The following is a 20,315-nucleotide window of genomic DNA, read 5'->3' as shown; positions in this document are numbered from 1 at the left end:
TTTTCCGCAGCCAACGGTGATTGTGGCCGCTAGCTGTGCTCCAACAGGGTTGGCCATTCATCCAATTAAAGAATGAAAAAGAAAAAATTTGATGCTGGAATCAAACCAGTGAGTCGTAGGTGGTGAAATTTAGAAAATCCAATTTATCCCCGCTTGCCTCCTTGACTTGCTTTCAAGCCCACATGCAGAAAAACCAGAGGTAAGAAGCGATGCCACCTGCATGCAAGAGCAGAATTGAGGAGCGTGGTAACTGAACGAGAGGAAGCAGCAAATGCCAGGTGGCTAGCAGCATGCAGCTGGCCTCCAGCAAGACTCTCCTAGGGTGGGGAAAACGGAAACATCGCGCTCATTTCAGATTTCTTGAGGCCAGTAGTTTGAGCTCTGCATTGGTGCATTGCATGCATGTGTGCAGCAACCCGTAAGACCAATTTGTGGCAGTTAGCACTGCAAGAAACTAGTGTTAGCCACATTGCACAAGTGTTGCAAGTTGGAAGTGCATCTTGGATGGAACCAGCGCAGACAACAGGGGACGCCGAGAAGAGCACACAGGACAGGCGCTGGATTAGCACCTGTCCTGTGTGCTCTTCTCGGCGTCCCCTGTTGTCTGCGCTGATTCCATCCAAGATGCATTGCACAACATGGACCCAAAGCCGACCAGGACATCACCACCACTAGAGCATCAAATTGTGCTGAATCGCATCGTGAAGACAATTCTAACTTAGTAACTCCATCTGTTTGGTCACGACTAAGATAGTATTGTGGGCATTGAACCTGTGTTGTGAACCGCTACATTTGTAAGCCGAGAAACCTTAGTCTATGCATTCTCTGAACCAAGCTGTTTAAGTAAATGCGGCAGCATTTACCAAGTTTTTGCATACATTCAAACAAAATACACCTCTCCAGGCATGCCCTCACCCTATTTGGGAACCCCAAAGTAATTCTTAATGCTAATGCATTTAGAACTACTATTGAGTTCCTAGAGAGTGCAGACTCACCCCCCAGCATATAACGATGCATCAAATTCTTCCTTTACAAAAACTTTTATTGAGCCCATTAAAACTGGCTGTAACCATTTTCCACAGCATGGTACTGCAAGCCATCCTCTTAAAGAGGCACGGCACCACTTCGCTAAGGCGTGCACAACGCACTTCCATCACTGGAGTGCAGATGGCAGTGGAAACAGCCAACACTTATCACGCCGCTTGGAGAACCTCACCTCTTGAGTCACACGAAGTTCAGGTACATTATGGATCATGCTGACAGAGGCCATGTTTGCCTGCGTCGGAACGGCTTCGCCAGACCTGTACAGAAAGGACACGTCGTCTGACCGTGCACGCGCTGACATCGAACACGGTGGTGTCTCACTTACTGTCTTAAATCTGCTCCACACTCGGCGCACAGATCTTTCATGACAACAGGGTGCCTACATAGGGCCAACTCCAACAGGGGGTCACTGGAACAGACGAAGGTCAAACGGCGTCTCTGTGAAATCCACGTTCTGACACGCGCACGTCAGTGTTCGAATCCTCAATGCGTAGGCAGCGTTCAGAGCAAAACAACACAGAAACATCACATGGACGGGCAAAATCCGCGAGAATCTATACGAACAGTGGGGCGAAAATCCTCTCGCTTGGTCCGTTCGTGCTGAATATGACTATGGTTTAGCTTGGCGTTTGACCATTACATCACGACTCCAATCAACGTTCGAAAGAGCCCGCGCGCGCGCACGCGCTACACGTTTGGAACAGTGCTTGTGCAGTCAACAGACATTCTGGAAAAAACAATCGAGTGCTACATATTGCTGCACGCGTGTGCAGACGACAAAAAAAGAAACTAGAATAAAAAAAAAACTCAAAGTTGAGCGTACCCCGAATTTACCACGGCTCCTTCTTGGGCGATCAGAACGTCGACGGTGCCGTCGCACTCGGATTTGAGCTTGCACAGTTCGCTTGCATCAGAATCTTCGCCAATTTTCTTGTACAGCAAGAGCCCTGTGCCGTGCGAAATCCGGCTGCCAGCTTCGATCTTCCACTTGACGATCTTGATCGGCGTTCGGCCGGTATGCAATACCTGCCGACGCGAGGCTGCCATGACGCTCTTCGCACGAGCGCCGTAGCAGCCGCGCAGTTATTTATTTAGGACCGATTCTTCGTTTTTAGATTGTTATTTTGTATTTTATTGGGCAAAATTTACTGCTTAAAATTTAAATCAATGGTCTGGTGGTTTACTAAGTTACCTAGATTTTCCGATACTTTTTTACTGCGAGGGCCTTTTCGTTGCCATGGCTTTTGCGACTCCTTTGGGGTGACCAGCGATCAACCTTGAAGTCGCGCACTCCACATCGCCCGAGATAATTTCCCGTTTTACTCCGCATAGACGCTCCTCGTCGCATCACAAGATAAAGTGTCAAGCTTCTCACGTTCATTTTGGGGATTGTTTAAGATTAAAATGCGGGTGTTACCTGTGCCTCAGTCGCTCGGCGACAGTGTATTTGCACGGAGCGCGACCCTTCGCTTTGTCGAGTGCGATAAGCGTTTCGAGGGGGTCCGTTCGCAAGAAACGTTGCGGTCGAAATCATTAAGGCGCCGCGAGCGAAGCCTGCGTCGCGACAGTTGCGGATCGTGCGATTACCGACGCCTGCGTGAAGGAAGCGCTGCGTATGTGCGCGTTTGTAATGAACTTGAGGAAGTGATCGCTAGTCAAGGCGCAGAAGAGGCTCTCGGAAGCGTCGCTGCTTGCGTCTGTGGCGCCGAAAGAAGAATCCTGCGGTTCGGTTCAGTTCTGCAGGTACGTTTTTCTTCGTGGAAGTTGCACAACATGTGCTTTCGATTGCCGCGTTGGCCGATTCTAGACGTAAATGATCGTCCTAATGTCGCGTGTTCTTTTCGTATATTACAATCGCATTTCACGTTATGTCGTATCGACTTCGCTCCTGTGATTCAAGGTGACTCTGTGAATTGGCATTGCATAGAAGTTCCATTCTACACTGGAACCGCACGGCGTGAGTACGGTGGCTTATAGCTACATCTGCCGCGCGCCAAACACACGTGGCCGCGATGAGAAATATATAACGTGCGCCCTCCGGTCATCGGTTCAACAGCGCAGGGTTTACGCATTATAGCTGCCAGTACAAGCATCTTGCAGTGATCATGATCGGTCGGAATTCGTCAACATCGCGGAAAAGGAAAACATTTTTGTTTTTGTATGGGAAGCTTCCTATTACGCGTTCTGACCTTGAAGTTAAGACATCAGAGGTTTTCCTTATTATCCCTAGTTTGGCTTCGCTGTAGTAAATGTTGGCTTTTGTGCATGCATATGGGCTGATATTTGCTCCTTAACAAACTAACAATTTTTATTTCCCCGAAACTGCCGTTAGAATATGCGACATATATATGTGTGCCAGCAACCAATCCAACATTAATTTGAGATTATTTGAGAGCAAAATCTCGTAATGCAAAGCTTATCACAGTGTGGAGAAATGCTCTGTTCAGTTTCACTAGAACCTCATCCAAACCTTATGTTGAAAAATATAGGCCGCAAAGGATTTTGGGTCCGAGAAAGTGAGCACTCCTAGCAAAAGGAATTAAAATAATTATGATGGTACCTAAGCACTCCTTATGACGCAGTGACTGAGAAAGTGTTGATATGCAATTGCCAAATGTTTCCTCTCATTATTATTATCTTCATCCTTTTCCCTTTCCATCCTTTTCTTTTTCTCTGTGTTACTATGACTGCCCCATACCCATTATTGGCATCACCAAGCAAAGAGAGCATTTAGTGAGAATGTTCTTCGCTGCTCCCCTTATTGCTACTTCTGAAATTATCATGCTTAAACCACTCCTGTAGGCCTCAGCACATGTCCCTCACACGCCTTTCCAAGTCGAAGACTGCAATGCATTCACTAGGTTTACCTTTATCATTTTCCCTTTGCATCTTTTTCTTCTATCAGTTACAATGGCTTGAGACATGCACGCTGGCATCACCAAGCGAAGAGGACATTTAGCGGGAACATACTTCGCTACTTTCCTGATTGCTGCTTCTGTAACTAGTTTTGCTTAAATCACTCAGTGCATCTCTCTAACACACGTTTTTAAGTCGAAGGCCACAGTCCATTCGCCACGTCCACCTTAATGCATCTTAAGTCGCCGAACTGTGTCGGTGCTGGGGACGCATGCTCAGCTCGCATTTTGACGGCCCCCGGTTCAAATCCCACACAGACCAAAATTTATCCAATTTGCTTTTCGACTCAGTTACCCTGTTTTTTATTCCTTGAGCCATTGTGTGCTGCCTGTGTGCCGGGGATGCCGTGTTTTTTACCTATCGACTCAACTCGTGCTTTTGCATTAATAGTAATTATAATAAAGTTTTCATAGCACAGGCCTAGTGTGCACTTGTGGGCTAGTTGGGATTCCAGCACTCTCAATAAAGCATAGCATATTTGAAACAGGGCACGGAGCAAAGGTGTGTCCACATGTTTCTCTTCTGCGTCCTTTTTCAAGTGCACTGTGCCTAACAGGCAAAAAAAAGATATTGGCTCTCATCTGCACCTGCATGAATTTTGACCGTGCTTATACAACAAGCAGAAGATTTTGACCAAATTTGACAACCTGCATGAAATTTATTTTTCATCTCGTCCCTGTTTTACTGTTCTTTCTTTTTCTTTCTGAGAAATGCTGAAGCACAGTCTGCTAATCTTAAGTTGCACCGTTTACAATTTGTGATGTCACTAATTATAGTGCAGGAAAATGTATGGGGTAGTAATACCTGTTTTTGTGTGGCACTTCAATGATTAGTAAGGAAATGTCACTGGAGAACGAAAAGCAATGGAGAAACAGTGAAGAAAAGCACCCCTCTGATATTTCTCAATAGTAAGCACAGAAAGGCAGACGCCTATAGCTGCTTATTCAAACTATGTGCTAGTCTTCGCAACCTTTTGTAGCTTCACCGCAAGGGTAAATACACTGGTTTCTATAAATAAATAACGTCATCTCGCATTGGCAAATGTCTCAGGCAGTATGAGCTTTGACAGTGGAAGTTTATGGAGTTTACAGAACACATAAAGCTTGCTGCGCTGTCCATGTGTCATTGTTTTTCTTTTTGCAAATTGAAAGAGCTTTGTTGCATATTGTAGAAATTTAACTATGCAATTTGCTTTTCTGTGCAATTTTTTATCTCTCGGTAAAAAGCATACATAAGCAGTTAAGCAACGACTTAAAAAACAGAATCTTCAAACATGGATTTCTGTGTCCTTCTCCCCATTTTTAAATAAAAACAGTATTTTTATTATTTTGCGTCCTTGCAGGAAGTGCTGCAATGGATCGAGTAGCATCGTTTCCCTTGCCGCTGGAGTACATCAAGAATGAGTACAGCAACTATGCCTCGGAGATGACGTGGCTCTCTCAGGTTAGTAATCAAACAAGTTTCGAGCGCATGTGCCTTTCATGCCTATCCACAATCTGATGTGTAAACCAACTATTGTTTATAAACTTGGCAAGTTGCACCACTCCATAGAAATGGAGTTGAAGGTTGGCATCTCTTGCGCTGCAAATTTGTCTAGTACTTTAGTTCGACCCTGCCTTCTGCATGTTGTCAAGCTGTAGGTATATGAATGTTCATTAGTAACGTTTTGACCCGTGCAGCTGCGCTATAGCTTGTCTTTGTGCGTGGTCACGGTGCAAACAGAATGGTGCGCATTTGCCTTTTTGCACTGGGCAGAACAACGAGCCCAGGTATGCAGTGCTGGCAGCTGTGCTTCCTGGCTTGTGAAGGGCGCAGTGTTGACAGGTCGCACCCTGTGTCCCCCAGGAGCAAGTGCTGGAGCTAGGGTGCGGCCTGGGCTTGATAAGCCGGAAAGTGCTGCAGCCCATGTGCGAGAGCCACTTTGCCCACCTGCTGGCCATTGACCGAGCCCCGGAGGCCATTGTGTACGCTCAAGCGCACTGTCACCACCGGGATATCACATATCGCCACGTCCCAGACCTCTCCACCAGGTACACTAGACAGTCATCTAAATCTCCCCCTGCCACTGACTCTCAGTACGTCTTCACTTTCTTTACACGAATGTATGTCGGAATTGTTCCTGTATTACTGTCTGAATTCCTGCTATGTGTGTACTATTATTTCGCCCCCCCCCCCCCCCTTATGTAATACCCCGCAAGGGGCCTTTAAGGGTACAATAAATGATGATGATGATGATAACATGAGACAGGCTACAAATGGTAATTTCAACCAACCTGTTGCTAAAAATGTTTATGCCGAAAGGTTGACTGAGCTTGTCAGTGCAAAATCTGGAATGTACTGGCAATCAAATTAAACTTGCGAGAAATTTCGAGTTTATATGTAGACTGTTTTACACGTCCATTCAATGTGTATGGTTTGCTTTGGTAGTGTGGTATCGGTTTATACCTTGCATTATGGCATTTTGCCTTGTTTTGCTATGCAATAAAGCATTTCTGTATTGGAGTGGACACTAGCCATAGGCTATCAGTCTAAATATTAAAGTGAAGCTCTTTTTTTGTATTCTTTCTTGGATGTGTTCAATGGAGTTACCTGGTGAAAAATAAAAACTTTGTAGGAATTTCTATCTACCAGTGCTAACGGGTATTACAAGTTGGACCTGTGCCCATTCTGAATATTTACTCTCAAGCCTTTATTATGCCATGTGGTAGGCCTCGTACCCTGCCAACGGAGTAAACTGAAGTGCCTGCTGCCGACCCGCATACTTGGTTGAAGAATGTTTGGTTGAACGCTCTGTGCGTATAATAAATGACATTTAAGGGGGTACACTGGCCTTCAGGAGATGCTTGCTATTTTTAAACGTATACTCTTGAGATTTACACAGTTCAGTTTATTTTAACATTCTAAGCGGCACAAATATGCAGTCAGTTCTCACCTGTGTGGCCCAAGTTCACAGTTGCGCCTTCTGGCCTAAATTTTTTATTATCAACCTACTAAACACTAGAATACTTTGCATTCCTTTGTGCTCTGGAAAGACAAGAGAGTGCAATGAAGCCGCAGCAATTATTTTACCATTGTTACTGTAAAAGTTACTACGATATCAAATGTCAGGTCAGCAGATACTAACATTTTTGTAACATGGATTGCACAAAATTTTGCATTAGCTAAAAAATGTTATATGAAGCTCTCCATGTCTTACTGATGGCGTATGTTACATGAAAAGCGCACCGCAGGAAAGCCAACTTTCTCTGACGATGACGATGGTTGTGGATGAAGGGAAAGAAGAAAAAAACGCTTCCTGTGGTTGCAATTGAACCTGGGTCCCTTGCGTCATGAAGCCGACGTCTATCTGATTGCGTCATTCTGGCACGGTCGAAGCAGTTTGGATTTGGAGAGAGTTGCATGGGCCTGCAAAATTAGACAGAAAAAACATGCACCCTTCTGTCCAACGACAACAGTGGTTGAACGCGAAGCTTTCTCTGTGCGAAATCAAATGGTGAAGGGCGAAGTCAAAGTCGCTACGATCAAAATCCAAACTGCATGGGAGTCAAAGTTCAAGCCCAGATGCCAATTACAGAATACCTCACGAGAAAGCTTTGCATTCAACCATTGTCGTCGTTAGACGGATAGACGGAGGGCTGCATGATTTTCTATTGCTTTATTCAGTTCATAAAAATGCAGTGGTAATTGTGCAAATGGGATCAGTACATCGTAAAATATTATGGGCAATAACTGACATCAGGGGTAAAAAAACAACTTCAAGGAAATAAGGCATGACGTTTAGACACATACAAAAATTGTCATTTAGGGTACTTCAAAGTATGACGGCTTAGTGAATAATAAATATACAGCTGAAATGTTTTGCAGGTACATTTTTAGGGGCCTGCAGACTGCAAATAAAATTAACACAGAAAATTGATTGTTTGGCAAGTTTTCGGTTGTCAGGACCAATGTACCCCCCCACCATAAAATACCTCACACTGCTGCAAAAGTCCCTACGGTATATGCAGCCTTTTTATAGTGATTGTGCAAAGGTAGCTGTTTCATGATGTAAAATAAGTTGTGCAAACACATTAAAAATGTTTAAGGTTGTGGCGGAGTAAATTTCACAATTTGATGCTGCAGCAGATATTGTTTGTGCACTTCGTACACACTGGATAATATCACAGGAACAGAGCCGTTACGATAAAGTAACCAGTAAAAAAAATTACAAGGACACCTTGGGTGCTCCTTATGACATAGTGATTGTGAAAGCATAAGTGTTCGATTGCAGAATTTGTCTTTTAATATTATCATCATCATCCTTTGCCCTTTCCGCTTTTTTTCCTCTATGTTAACTATGACGGGACACATACCTGCATTGGCATCACCCAACGTACCTGGCTGCTTGCCTCGTTGCTACTTCTGTAATTAGCATGCTCAAATTCTCATGTAGGCATCAGTACGTGTCTCTAACACACATTTCGACGTCAAAAGCCACAACACATTCACGAAGTCCACCATTAGATTCACCAAGCTGTGGTGGTCTTGGGGGTGTGTGCCAGTCTTGCATTCTGAATGTCTTGGTTCGAATTCCACCCAGCCCCAAATTTGCCCAACTCTCTTTTAAACTCACTTGCTCTATTTATTCTCTGAGCTGTCGGCCATATTGTGTGCAATCTTTTGGCCATTCCGTGTGCCAGGGATGCTGGCTTTTCGACCTACCGAGTATCTAATATTTTTGCCTTGATACAATGGCTTCGTTTGGTTCTGGCTGCCTACTAGTTTGTTTTGGTGCGTGAACACCAACTAGCACGCAGCTGGTGCACTGCACAGGTGCTTTCATTTTTTGACCCAATGCTTCCAGTGCCTCGCTTCTGCAGTCAGTGCCAACTTGGGGGCCTTTCAGATCGAGTGTGCCAGTAGAGCTCCGGGGAGCATTCAGCAAGCTGTTCTACTATGGTGGAGCCATGCCCTGCAGTGAGGGCAGTGGGCTACGCCAGGCATCCCTGCTGCTCGATATTCGTGGTTGCTGCGTTTTGATTCTGCCCGTGCGCTGTTGTCTTTTTGACGTACTCAAGCAGCTCGCAGACAGTGCCCGATGGAAGGCATACATGCTGGTACGTCTGGCCTTGCTTACATTTTCCTGTCATCACATATTCTCTATGGTCATCAGTTGAAGTGCTGTTAGTGTCATAGTGTACTGTACTATTGTATTTATTTTAGATCACACATGGGAAATAATAGTCCACTAAGAGATGCAAAAGTTTTAAAAGGGTCAGCCAACTGATTTTTGTGGAGTATATGCTCTCTATCCTAAATGAAAGGGCATCACTTAAAACATTTTGAGCCAAAACAGTTTTCCTGATGAAGACCTAGAACGTTTGAAAGTGTAATTCTTAGATATACCAACCATAAGTATGCTGCCAAAAAAATGCTGGCAACTTTGACAGTGAGCTGCGTGGCAACACACTTTTACTGTGTACGACATGAAAAGAGGTATTCAAAAACTTGTCAGTGACAGCGAGCTACGTGGCAACGTACTTTTAACTGTACATGACATGAAAAGAGGTATTTAAAAGCTCGTCCCCAAATGAAACAATAATAAGTGGTCTTTTCGATTTCTTTATACAGTTTTTGAATCATGCATTAAAACCGAAACAGAGCTGTTTTCTATGAACAATAGTGTCACGTTAGGCACTACATGGCAGCACCTTTCAGATACCAGAAAGTTTAGTGCCAAATTAAAGTTATTTCCACCAATTTATTGTATTTATAAATTCCTTGTGGTTAAAAATGCTGATTTTCATATGAGCTGGAGGACATGCACTCCACGAAAGTGGTCACCTGTCCCTTTAAAAGTTGTGGTTACTGCTGGAAGAAATGTAACAGAAGTTTATATTCAATCTTGTGCTTGTGGGCTAATTTTTCAGCTTGCCTAAAAAATACACTAGTGTACATGTTATGCAGTAACCCTCAAGTTAAAAGGAACCCATAGTGAATTTTCTGAGCTCCTATTTGTGGATGTATTTTGCACTTGCACTCATTTAATTAGTTATTCTAGGATTTAGTAAAAGTCTGGAGCTGTAGTTTATTATTTTTAAAACTCTAGAGAAGTGAGAATGCCCGGTGCTCTTCGCAGTCACCTCACGAGCAACTTCCGCACAATGCTTGTGGTATTTCAGTCTTCAGTCAAAACGTTAGTGTTTGCGTATCCTTTAATTAATGTTAACTTTGCTCAAGCATAGTTCAAGAGTGTGCCAAATCAGAGAGAAGGAGTGTTAGAGAGAAATGGCACTTTTGAATGCCCTTTCTTTCGAATCGAAGCTTTCTTGGTCTCACTGATGGCAGTGTCATTACCTAAAACGCACTGCAGGAAAGCCAACTTTACACAATGGGAGGGCACATGGTGATGATGGTGGTGATGCTGATGGCACAAGAAAAATCCCGGGCTATCTCCGTTAATGTGAAACCTGAGGAGGAGTGAAGCATGCAGTGTATAAGTGTATTCTTGGAGCCTTGGTGTTTTTGCCCATGGAGATGAAACCGTTGGGGGTAAAGGTATACAGCTTTGCCGTAAAAGTCTCGTGTCTTTGAAGGACGAAGCGTTCTAGTGCGAGGCGTAAACGAGTGTCCCGGTGTTTTAGTACCGTGACTACATGAGACGATGGTTACAACGATGACGACATGAGACGTGGACAGCCCGAGCCCCTAGGGGGCTTCATCCCTAGAAAACGCTTCCCGTGGTCGGAATCGAACCTGGGTCCCTTGCATTATGAAGCCGATGTCTACTGATTGCTGCATTCTGACACGGTCCACGCAGTTTGGAATGTAAAGTGAATTTGAATATACATTAACTTTGAATGACAACTATGGTTGGATGGGGCACTCAGCATTCTCGTGAGGGATTCAGTTGCTGCCGTCTGAGTTTGGACTTTGACTCTCAAGTGGTTTGCACTTTTATCGTTGATGCTTTGACTTTGATTGCAGCGGCTTTGACTTGAGCACTTCGCCATTTGATTTTCTCATTTCAACCATCGTCGTCGTCAAATAAAGGGGATTGGATTTTTTTTTTTTTTTTGAAAAGTTCACATAAATAAGTCGAAATATCCCAGAATATAACCTGCACACTGTAATCTTTAACGTGATAAAGCAACTGCACTATGTTTATGAATGGATCCTGTATCCCTTTAAGAAAATTATATGACAACATAGAAACAATAATAACTGGATCAGAAATTGTGGTTGGGTTGGCTAATTGTAGCATGAGGTTATTCTAAACACATATCTCTAGCGTTGAGAAGTGCTCAGACAGGCAAATTTTGGAATTAGGTCTTCAAATAGTGGCCAGCAGTATACCATGCTTCCTCAAGCGATAAGTTAAAATTAGAGGTGTTCAAATATCAAATTGGGGCTGTGAATCGAATACAGATGGTAAAAACTTGCTGGAAATCAAATCAGATGGCAGAGCACTGCAAGAAAAATTCTGCATACATTCCTCAACATGCTGTGAATACAGGACACAGATTTGACTGGATGTGGTCCCTCCAGTCATTGAAAAGAGACGTGCTGGTTAGTGGTATGACCTCACTGCAAGCAATGCCAACAAGTAATAACACTTGATTCCTCTTTCTCACTCATGCTGCTCTATTGACAGGAAGCTTCTTTTTCCCTTATAAATATTAAACAAGCAGCATTTTACTTAGCATCGGAGTGACATGCACTTGCACATACACCGGAGTGACATGCACTTGCTTCGTGCAGGGCTTCCCCATGTCAGGCTCCTTTGCACAGCTTCGATATCGTGCGAAAAAAGCCAACTCACAGGCGCTCGCTGTTCACATGTTGTGCGGCAGAGCCAACTTTTACTGCTCTGTTATTTGTAAACTTTGATATTCAAAGACTTTGAATACTTTGGATAGTAAAGCTGCGCTGCGAACCGAATAGCAAACTCTATTTGCGAAGTACTCTAAGTTTTGAATATTCGCCCATGGAATAATTACTTAGGCTGAACTGTCTAGAATGCTGTTTGTAACAAAACTATTCTCATGCGAACAACAGACAAGTGCGTCTGTTTGCTGGTTCCCTTCTGAACCTGTTCTTTATTCAAGGATGCATTCTTTAGGCCAGAGGTGAGGAAAAGAATGGTGGAATTTACCTCTACAATCAATTGCTTTCTTTCATTTGTTCTGCTGTAGTCTGCATCACCTGGCTGCAATAAGAGCACCATGTCACATTTGTTACAAGCAACTGGTGAAAGTTTTGTGTGAATTTTCTGTTGCACATTGTTTTAATGAAATGTTAGTTTTACCAGAGTCTCTCAATGCTTTTCTGGTCACGAAACTCCGGCCGCAGTTTGATGCAGGGACAAAAGCTGCCGCGAGGTTCGCCGCTGTCAGGGAGGGGGCAAATTCCGCGCCCGCGCTGCCCGCGCCACCCGCGCGCAAAGCGCACTGCTGAAGCTGCTGCCCGTTCGAGGCAGTTGTTAACAGCGCAGACAACTGTGTGCGATCACTCGTATTTAGTTTGACATACAATGGTGTCTGTCTTTTTGTGTAGTGTCGGTGGTAATTACCGCATCAGTGCGTGCGAGGCGCGGGTGCGTCCTGATCGGTAGGGTGACGCTCGCTGCGAGGTCAATCGTGGAGCCAGAGATGGATAGGGAATGGCGCGCCGCCGTGTCACGAGTCCAAGGTACGAAATGAGTTTGCGATTCGTTATGGGGCTAGAGTGTCGCCACGACGGCGGATGTAGGTGACGAGGGACTGGCAGCTCAATTTGTAATGCGCGCGCCGCGTTGACAAACGTGGGTATTTTGTTGGCGCTCGGCGGGCGTCGTGTGAACGATACTTTTAGAGAGCCCGCCCGAGGGTTGATGGCGAGCGCTCGGAGTTGATTTTAGTTAGCCGGTTTTATCAGTTTTATTGTACCTGTCTCATCGATGTTAATGAGTGAGAGTGTGGATCACGTGATCATTTGTGCACAAACATTCGGTGAATGTTGTTGTGGCCAATCAGGGGCCTAGAGTGTGGTGTTAGTAGGACCTCCTCACTTGAAAATGCCTTTGCGTTTTTTTTTTTTGGAAATGCCCAGATGCCGGGAGACCCTTGTGAGTTAAATATCTTTAACTGAGTGCGTTTAAGTACTTCTGTGATTTCTTGTAAATTATGCATGTTCATTAATTGGCAAGTTTTGTATTGTAACCAAACGTCGCCGTCCATAGATTAACCTCAGGGCCTCCACAGCCACTGTGTACTTCATCGCCGGACCGGGCACGCTACTTAGGTATTTATTTGAACCGCTCACCAACAGCGCTGGGCCTGGGCCTTCTGGTGATGCACTGGGTACATGAATATAAGATTTAAAAAAGACAACAAACAGGAAGGGAAATAAATAAAACATGGGCAAAAATAACAGGAGAGCGATCAAGGAAGGCGAAACATTTTCTGAACAACATCTCGGACGTCGTGTGTAGAGTGTGCACTAATGAACGCATAGCCGAGAAAAGTAATCCCAGCCGGGGAAAGGTTATCAAGGTCCTTTTGCGGCGTTTGGTCCAAGCGGCGACGAGGGTACCTTGTGACGCCGGTAGAAGGTCTCTAATAATTACCGAGCGTGCAAAGCGCGGGTGCGTCCTGGTCGGTGGGGTTACGCTCGATGCGGCGTCATTCGTGGGGCCAGAAATGAATAAATATGGAAAGGCGCTCCGCGGCGCCTGGGGAAGTTGTACCGTCCAAGGTACGCAGTGCGGTTCGAATTCGTTGCGGGTCTACAGTACTGACCACGACGGCGGATATTTTTGTGACGAGGGACTGACAGCTCCTTTTGTTATGCCAGAGCCCCTCAATGCTTTTGAGAGACTCTGGTAATGCACACGCCGTGTTGACAAAGGCAGGAATTTCGTCGGCACCGAGCATAATTTCGGAGCAATACTTTAGAGGCCGCCCGAGGGTCGATGGCCAGCGCTGAGAGTTGCTATCAGTTGGTTATCTAAAAGTTGCGATCGACTAATTTCTTGAAACTGCTAAAACAACCTGCCGACGCCGCCGGATTCCGTGGGGGCCTAGCTTCGTCGACGCAGCAGGCAGCACGCAGGTCTCGTCTTCCCCTAGGGGAGTAGAGTTGCGTGCGCGTCCATCATCCGCCATATTGAGTTCTAGAGTGTCGTGCGAGAAAGCCATCCGTCACGCGTGTAGGAGCCGCCGCGGTTCCGCCGGAGGCGTGTGCCAACAGCTCCGGCACAGCGCGACTGCGGGGAAGCTGCTTATCAGCTGAGCGGCCGCCTTTGCCCGCGCCACGGCAACCGTCGCCGGTCCCTTGAGCAGAAATGACATGAAAACGGTGTCTTGTGCGTAGCACTGAAAGCCTGCTTCGCTGCCGTAGTGTGGAACCCGCGGCATGTGGCAATCAGACGCGCAAGGTAGCCCCTCTGTGCTCCCAGCGCCGCAACGCGTCGGCTTCGGCGACATAGCAACCCTCCTCCCATAGCGTTACTAGGCGTTACGGCGTAGTTTCGTGACCAGAAAAGCATTGAGGGATTCTGGTTTTACTGAAGCTGTGGAAGACAAGAACAAGAAATCGTTTATTAGAGAGTGGTATTCACGAAGTTGTGTTAGACCAAGTTTGAACTATAAAGTTTTATTTATTTTTTTTTTAACTTTTGTCACCAAAAGTTCGGGTTAAGTTGAGGCGTATTAAAGCGCAGCAAAGACGAGGACAGGAACACAGACGACGACACACAGAGCGCTAACTTCCAACTTTAATGACAAAAAACCCAACCACCACATATATAGTGCTCACTATCAGCCAACATGCTTCATTTGAACCAACCAGGATGTAGTCAATATCACAACAACACAAATAAAACTGCGGAGAAGTTTAACATTGTCAAAAGACGATAAAAGTATACAACGCAAGTACACCGATAAAAACCGATAAAAAAGAACGAAAGAACTTTAGAAATGGGAAGTTGCCAAATTGACGCGAGGGCAACCAGAAGACGCATGCGCGAAAGAGAAACGCTCTGCACAAGACTTCACGGGTTTGACCTTAAAAATTCTAACTCTTTTGCCCCGAGAGCAACTGACGGCTTCGAAATGGATTTATCCCCCAAATCGGCGATGGTTTTCGCCTCCAAAATTTCGCGTGTAAGGGGGTGTCGGTGCTTGGAGCACTATATATGTGGTGGTTGGGTTTTTCGTCATTAAAGTTGGAAGTTAGCGCTCTGTGTGTTGTCGTCTGTGTTCCTGTCCTCGTCTTTGCTGCGCTTCAATACGCCAGATCTACCAACTCGCCCAAACCAATACACTCCTTAAGTTGAGGGCCATTGCGAGGAAAAAACTTGTGTTACTTTGGCTTTCAATGTCAACTCTGCGAACTCTGCCTGGAGTAGAGCAGGTGCTTAATCCTTCTAATGACTCAGTGCTGTAACATCAACGTGCCAAAGAACAGTTCTGTTGGCATAGTATCTTTCTGCAAGGTGCGCATTTGCACTCTTGGTGGAAAAGGTGCCAATACTGTCACACACATGTTAACTGCGCCATCACTTTGCCAGGATGCAATGCGCCTGGTTCCCCCACAGTGCCACTGGCAGGATCCCCAGGAAGCCTTTCAAAAAGAAGCACGCAAAGTTGGAATGGAGGTGAACAAACTTGAACTCAGCACCACTGAGGTTACCTTCACCAGCAGTACCCAGTTCCAAGGTAGGCCATCTCATTCAAGCACAACCACCTTCAGGGAAGTGCGTCATAAAAGTTTGCGAGGAGAAAGTTTGCGCATAAAAGTTTGCGACTCCTGTACGTTTTCTGAAAAACTCATTATTTGCTTTTTTAGTTTTAAGTGTTCTATTTTAGTGCTAGCTTGTTTCACACACCCCTATTTGCGCTTAGTTTTCACCAGGCCATGCAGTCCAACCATGAAAAAAAGCAGTTACATTGGCATAGCCCTCACGACATTTTTATGCAAAATATGCCGCAGGTTTTGTTTTCCTAAAGAAAGGCGTTGCGTGCCGCGCACATGTTGTACCGGATGCAGCGACTGCTATGGAAATTTTATCATGGTACTAGGTGAACTTTACGTTTAAAAGAGAAAAATTCTTTCCTGCTACAAGTGGGCCAACTTTGTGGGAGTCAGCCTGCCTAAAGGTCAGTTTATAATCTAGGATTCGTTAACCATGCATGCCTTACAAGATAACCATTGTCAAACGACATGTTGAATGCGTGGCAGCTGCAGGCAAAATCTTAACTAAAACCAGAAAGTCCGTCTTTAGCTGGCAAATGATGCGAAACAGAAATCTTTGTCAATCATTTACATTGTTTTCTTTCTTGTTTTTGCACCCTAATTTCTTTTGTGTGTGCGTGTGCGTGCATGTGTGCTATTCATTCTTTGTTTAGACACCGGGGGAATTAAGTCCGCCCCTGGTCCTGTCACAGCTGGCTTATATGGCAACAGATTTGATAACTGCCACAACAAGCACCATACGATACGCAGTGCTGATGTTGAATTTCATGTTTTGCAGAATTCCTGAGCTGGGCCATGCCATTTGTGGTGCGGATCCCAAAGGAGAGCCGGCCAGCATTCTTGGATGAAGCACTGAAGTTGAGTGTGGAGCAAGGAGTGAAGATTGCACCAGGTGGCAGCCTCCAGCTTTCTATCACGTTCCTCAGTGCCCTCTGCACCAAAATGCACAACGTATGACGTGTGAATTCGAGCTGAAGGTCGCTTTAACTCCAATCCTGCAAGACAAGTGTTGTAGGCCTGCTGTCGTGGTCCTGATTATAATGAGTCCCGCTGGAAGTGTGTTAAGCGGTTGTGCAGCTAGTTGTCTGTTTGTGTGATGCAATCGGTCTAGTGTAGTTTTCTTGTTTTTTTTTTCAAACCTTTATGTTCCAGCCGTACAACCACTGGAACTGTACAAGACGCTTGTTCAGCATGTGCTTGCTGTAGCATAATAGATATTTGGTGCAAAATGCAGCACCTTTTTATAAGGGCATTATGCAAAATATTGTTAATATATGTGTGAAAGCTTAAATATGTAGAGGTTGATATGTGTGAGAGGTCGCGAAATGAGACCTCTTTACACTTTTTTTAATTTTATGATTTTAAAGCTTCACCCTAGCTCCATGCATTCACAATCGCTGAACCATTTTTGAAAGGTTTAGTATACCTATAAAAGATGGGAGCGGAATTTTGTCCAGTTTTTGAGAGGCTGAAAATAGCTAAATTCACAAAAACATCAAACCTCCCAGTGTGTCTTGTAAACCACAACAATGACCCAATGATGTACCTAAAAATTGCAGTTGACACAGCATTTGAAGTAGACAGACTTGATTTTTCGAAGTCTTCAGTACATCAAGTGTAGTGCTTATGTGGGTTTAACAACATTCACAAATAAGAAATAGTGAGGCTGCAAAGAGCATAAAATAATATTTTTTTTTTTATAATTTACTCTTATCAATGAAATTTACTGCAGTTTCATGATTATGACATGTTTGTGAGATCCTGTGTTTGTGAGATCCTGTATGTAGGGTTGCCCCCCTGGCCGGATTGTGACTGGCAAGCCCGGTTTTGTGTTCATACTGTCAATTGCCGGTTGAACCCTGAAACTGGCAGGCATTTGTTGGTTTATTGTCAGTGGCTGAAGACTTCAAATAACAGTGCACTGGAGCTGCTACTACCCAGAATTACGTTTAACACGTACTCTACTGTGCCAGTCTCACCACTGCGTTATACAGTCACCACCTCCTTTGATGGCTTTTTGTAGTCATCTTTCACTGTGAACACACGATGGGTTGTGTTGTAGACTTCTCCATCCACACTAGAACAAAAAAAAAATGGCGTAAGGAGCCAGTTCGACACGTTTTATGTCAAACCCCCTCCTCCACCCTTACAGATTGTCGAAATTTCATCCATTCTTTCCGTTCCTCCACTGCAGCTTTTCTTATTTGAAAAAAAAGTGGCAACCCTAGCCAGAAGATAATAGTGCAATTTAAGAACAACTGAAGAGTTGAAGTTTTGTCATCATTTGTTCAATTTATTCCCTATTTCTTTTTTCTAATTATAGCACAATGCAAGCTCAACTGTGACTGATGTTCCTTACCCCCACCAGCCAGTTTTCTTTTTGGAAAAGGTGGCAACCCTACTTGCACTGCACGTCACGCGTCGTTTTATGGCCTAGATGTAATTTTTTATGCACTACTGTTTGAACTAATGTGGCTGCACACCATGTTATGAATCAGTGCGCTTGATATGAATGGTGCATTGTTTCTATTTTAGCTGTGTGCAGGGAGTGTAACATTTTACCTCTGTTCCAGTGGTAGCCTTAACTTAGCCATTGAAATTCATTATAAGGCAAGCCATCAAAATGCTTCTGTGGCATTTCTATGGTGCTCATTGTTAGTGCAAAAGTGCACTGTTGGAACAGAAGTTTTCTCCTCACATTTGTATACCCTGAACGCTGCACCTTTGCCATGCTTGAGCTGTGTATTGTGCAAACTTCACGTGTTTTAGCCATTGTTGTTTTGTATTTATGCGTAAGAAGCAGCTTTTTGAGAAAATAGCACAAATAGAATTTACATCAAAACATGTCCCCATTGCTGCGTTTCAGTTCAACTTATTTGGTTGCTACCAGTGCAAACACAAAAAACAGACCAGTATTTCTTTATAAAGCTACCGAAAAGCGTTTTGAACGTGGTCCATAAACTCGTGCAATTATGAAGTTACGTGCTTAAGAAGATCTGAGCCGAATGGTATTGCTTTTTCATGAACAACAGAAAGCTCGCTGTCATGCTGCAAAGTATACAACGTCTTTCCTGCACTTAATTATTTCAAACTCCATCGTCCCTGCAGTGCTTTTGCCGAAATTCACAGGATCAGGGCAGTGACCAGCACAGCGGTACCTGCCACAGCACTACAAATGGGGCAGGAGAGATGGCCAGAAATGTGCATTCGTTTGATGTATGGTCACTCCATTAACACTAATCGTATCAGCAAAATCCTTGCAGGAGGAGATTACGCAAATTGCGCTCTGCGGCGGACCTTATGTGCTTCATAGCATTCGCAAGGTGTGCCTCGGGATCCTTTTAAAGAAAGTGTATTTTAGTGAATCAATTTTTGTTACACTGCAATCTTGTTAGTTTTAACTGAACAACAAGTTAAAATTTGTTTAAGTGACACAGCGCTTTAATTTTAGAAGGTTTAAATGCTCATGCGAGTCTGTGATGGAGCGTGGACACCAATCCTAGTAATTAACAGATGTGAATGAAGTGGCAAAGAATGATTTGGATTCCACTATATCGTAAAAGCTTGCCAACCATTGAGTTCTTTTGCATTCTTCAATACTATGGGTTTGTTGCGTGACAGTGAGCCTCGCATCTTGTATGCAGCCAACCAAACATATAAGAACAAAATGTAAATGTTTGTAACACTACATGCACACTGAAACACAGCATGGTTGACAAATGAAATTTTTCTTCAATCAAACCAGTTTTTCAGAATCCATTTTGTACACCAGCATGTTCAGATAATTGATCTTTTAAAATGACAATAAAGTGCAATAAAATGCTCAAACCTCAAGAGTCACAAGGTGAATTCTATTATTCTACTATTTATTGTCAGCAATGCAGCTTATTTTATTCAAGACAACATATCTACATTATAAATGTATGCACCAAATACGCGAAGGTATCAGTTAGCTAACTTACGACTTGCATTATTGTGGTCGTGGCTATAATTAAACTGTACTACCCGGCTAGCAAGCTAGAGCACGAGAACCAAAGCCGCAATCCCTAATGCAGCGTCATTGAGGATGCTGCTGGGGGTTTGATCGACTCACTGGAATGTGCGAAGGATGCGCTCGGAGGCAGGCGATGTCGGCAAACTAGGCTTTATTACTCGGTCAAAATGTGGAACACTCGCTGGACAGGCTGTCCCAAACTTGGACAGGAGACGATGTCTCTACAAGCTCGTTAAGCTGCCCGTGCTCGCCGGACTCTATCTGTCCCGTAGTGGGGGACTCGCCTCGTCTCGGGGCCGAGGAACACGAGCTTCCTTGTCCGACCTGCTTGGTGCCAGACCTTCGCAGAAAAGCCCTGAGGAGAGAAAAGCTGCGTCGCACGTTGCCTCAGTTTGGGAGAGAAGGGTGTCCAGAGGGGGAGGAGGGTGCTAGCAGGCTGATAGGGCAGGCCGGTGGGAGGGGGTGCCCCTGGCCGCCAATACTAGTCCTAAGCATGGCATAGAGACCCACATTGCCCCAAAGCGCATCTGCAGATGTCCGATGAACCTAGCTCATTGGCCAATGCCACTTTGTCTACGTGCAGCCGTCTGACCCAATTTCTTGCATGGGGTCGCTATTTCCGTTCCATTCAATTTACTTTCTTGGT

General features: G+C 44.7%; 2 protein-coding genes across 7 annotated transcripts in view; one reads left to right on the top strand and one right to left on the bottom strand.

The window, feature by feature from the left end:
- Nucleotides 1-2,107, bottom strand: part of Fcp1 (RNA polymerase II subunit A C-terminal domain phosphatase Fcp1) — an 85,179-nt gene extending 83,072 nt beyond the window's left edge. For all 3 annotated transcript variants that reach the window (XM_077682037.1, XM_077682030.1, XM_077682044.1), the window contains exons 1-3: nucleotides 1,868-2,107; nucleotides 1,370-1,453; nucleotides 1,217-1,301 (exon numbers count right to left, since the gene is read on the bottom strand). In XM_077682037.1, the coding sequence (XP_077538163.1) occupies nucleotides 1,217-1,301; nucleotides 1,370-1,453; nucleotides 1,868-2,091 (393 nt within the window). In that variant the 5' untranslated portion in view covers nucleotides 2,092-2,107. The remainder of the gene's footprint in view (nucleotides 1-1,216; nucleotides 1,302-1,369; nucleotides 1,454-1,867) is intronic.
- Nucleotides 2,108-2,282: 175 nt separating this feature from the next.
- Nucleotides 2,283-19,509, top strand: LOC144150134 (juvenile hormone acid O-methyltransferase-like). 4 transcript variants are annotated; one of them, XM_077681977.1, is made up of 7 exons: nucleotides 2,809-3,001; nucleotides 5,303-5,403; nucleotides 5,806-5,990; nucleotides 8,804-9,056; nucleotides 15,491-15,638; nucleotides 16,454-16,567; nucleotides 17,999-19,509. In XM_077681977.1, exons 1-7 carry the CDS (start codon nucleotides 2,818-2,820, stop codon nucleotides 18,022-18,024), a joined length of 1,011 nt encoding a protein of 336 aa, XP_077538103.1. In that variant the 5' UTR covers nucleotides 2,809-2,817; the 3' UTR covers nucleotides 18,025-19,509. The 4 variants fall into 4 exon arrangements, with proteins under 4 accessions (XP_077538119.1, XP_077538103.1, XP_077538095.1 ...); XM_077681993.1 differs by lacking the exon at nucleotides 2,809-3,001 and adding an exon at nucleotides 2,283-2,787 and having other exon boundaries at nucleotides 16,454-19,509; XM_077681969.1 differs by having other exon boundaries at nucleotides 2,811-3,001; nucleotides 16,454-19,509.
- The last annotated feature ends 806 nt before the right edge of the window (nucleotides 19,510-20,315 follow it).

This window comes from Haemaphysalis longicornis, unplaced genomic scaffold (genome assembly GCF_048455015.1).
Source record: "Haemaphysalis longicornis isolate Haplotype H1 unplaced genomic scaffold, Haemaphysalis longicornis Haplotype H1 scaffold_1, whole genome shotgun sequence".
In the NCBI taxonomy this organism is placed as follows: Eukaryota; Metazoa; Arthropoda; class Arachnida; order Ixodida; family Ixodidae; genus Haemaphysalis; species Haemaphysalis longicornis.
The sequence above is the reverse complement of the archived record's forward strand: the minus strand, read 5'-3'. Positions and strand labels throughout refer to the sequence as shown.

Bases quoted from the DNA above. Each gene is read 5' to 3' on its own strand.
- LOC144150134 (XM_077681969.1), top strand. From the start codon at position 2,818: ATGTGCTTTCGATTGCCGCGTTGGCCGATTCTAGACGTAAATGATCGT. The intron at 9,057-15,490 runs GTACGTCTGGCC...TCACTTTGCCAG, and splicing joins GATGGAAGGCATACATGCTG to GATGCAATGCGCCTGGTTCC. The intron at 15,639-16,453 runs GTAGGCCATCTC...CATGTTTTGCAG, and splicing joins CAGCAGTACCCAGTTCCAAG to AATTCCTGAGCTGGGCCATG.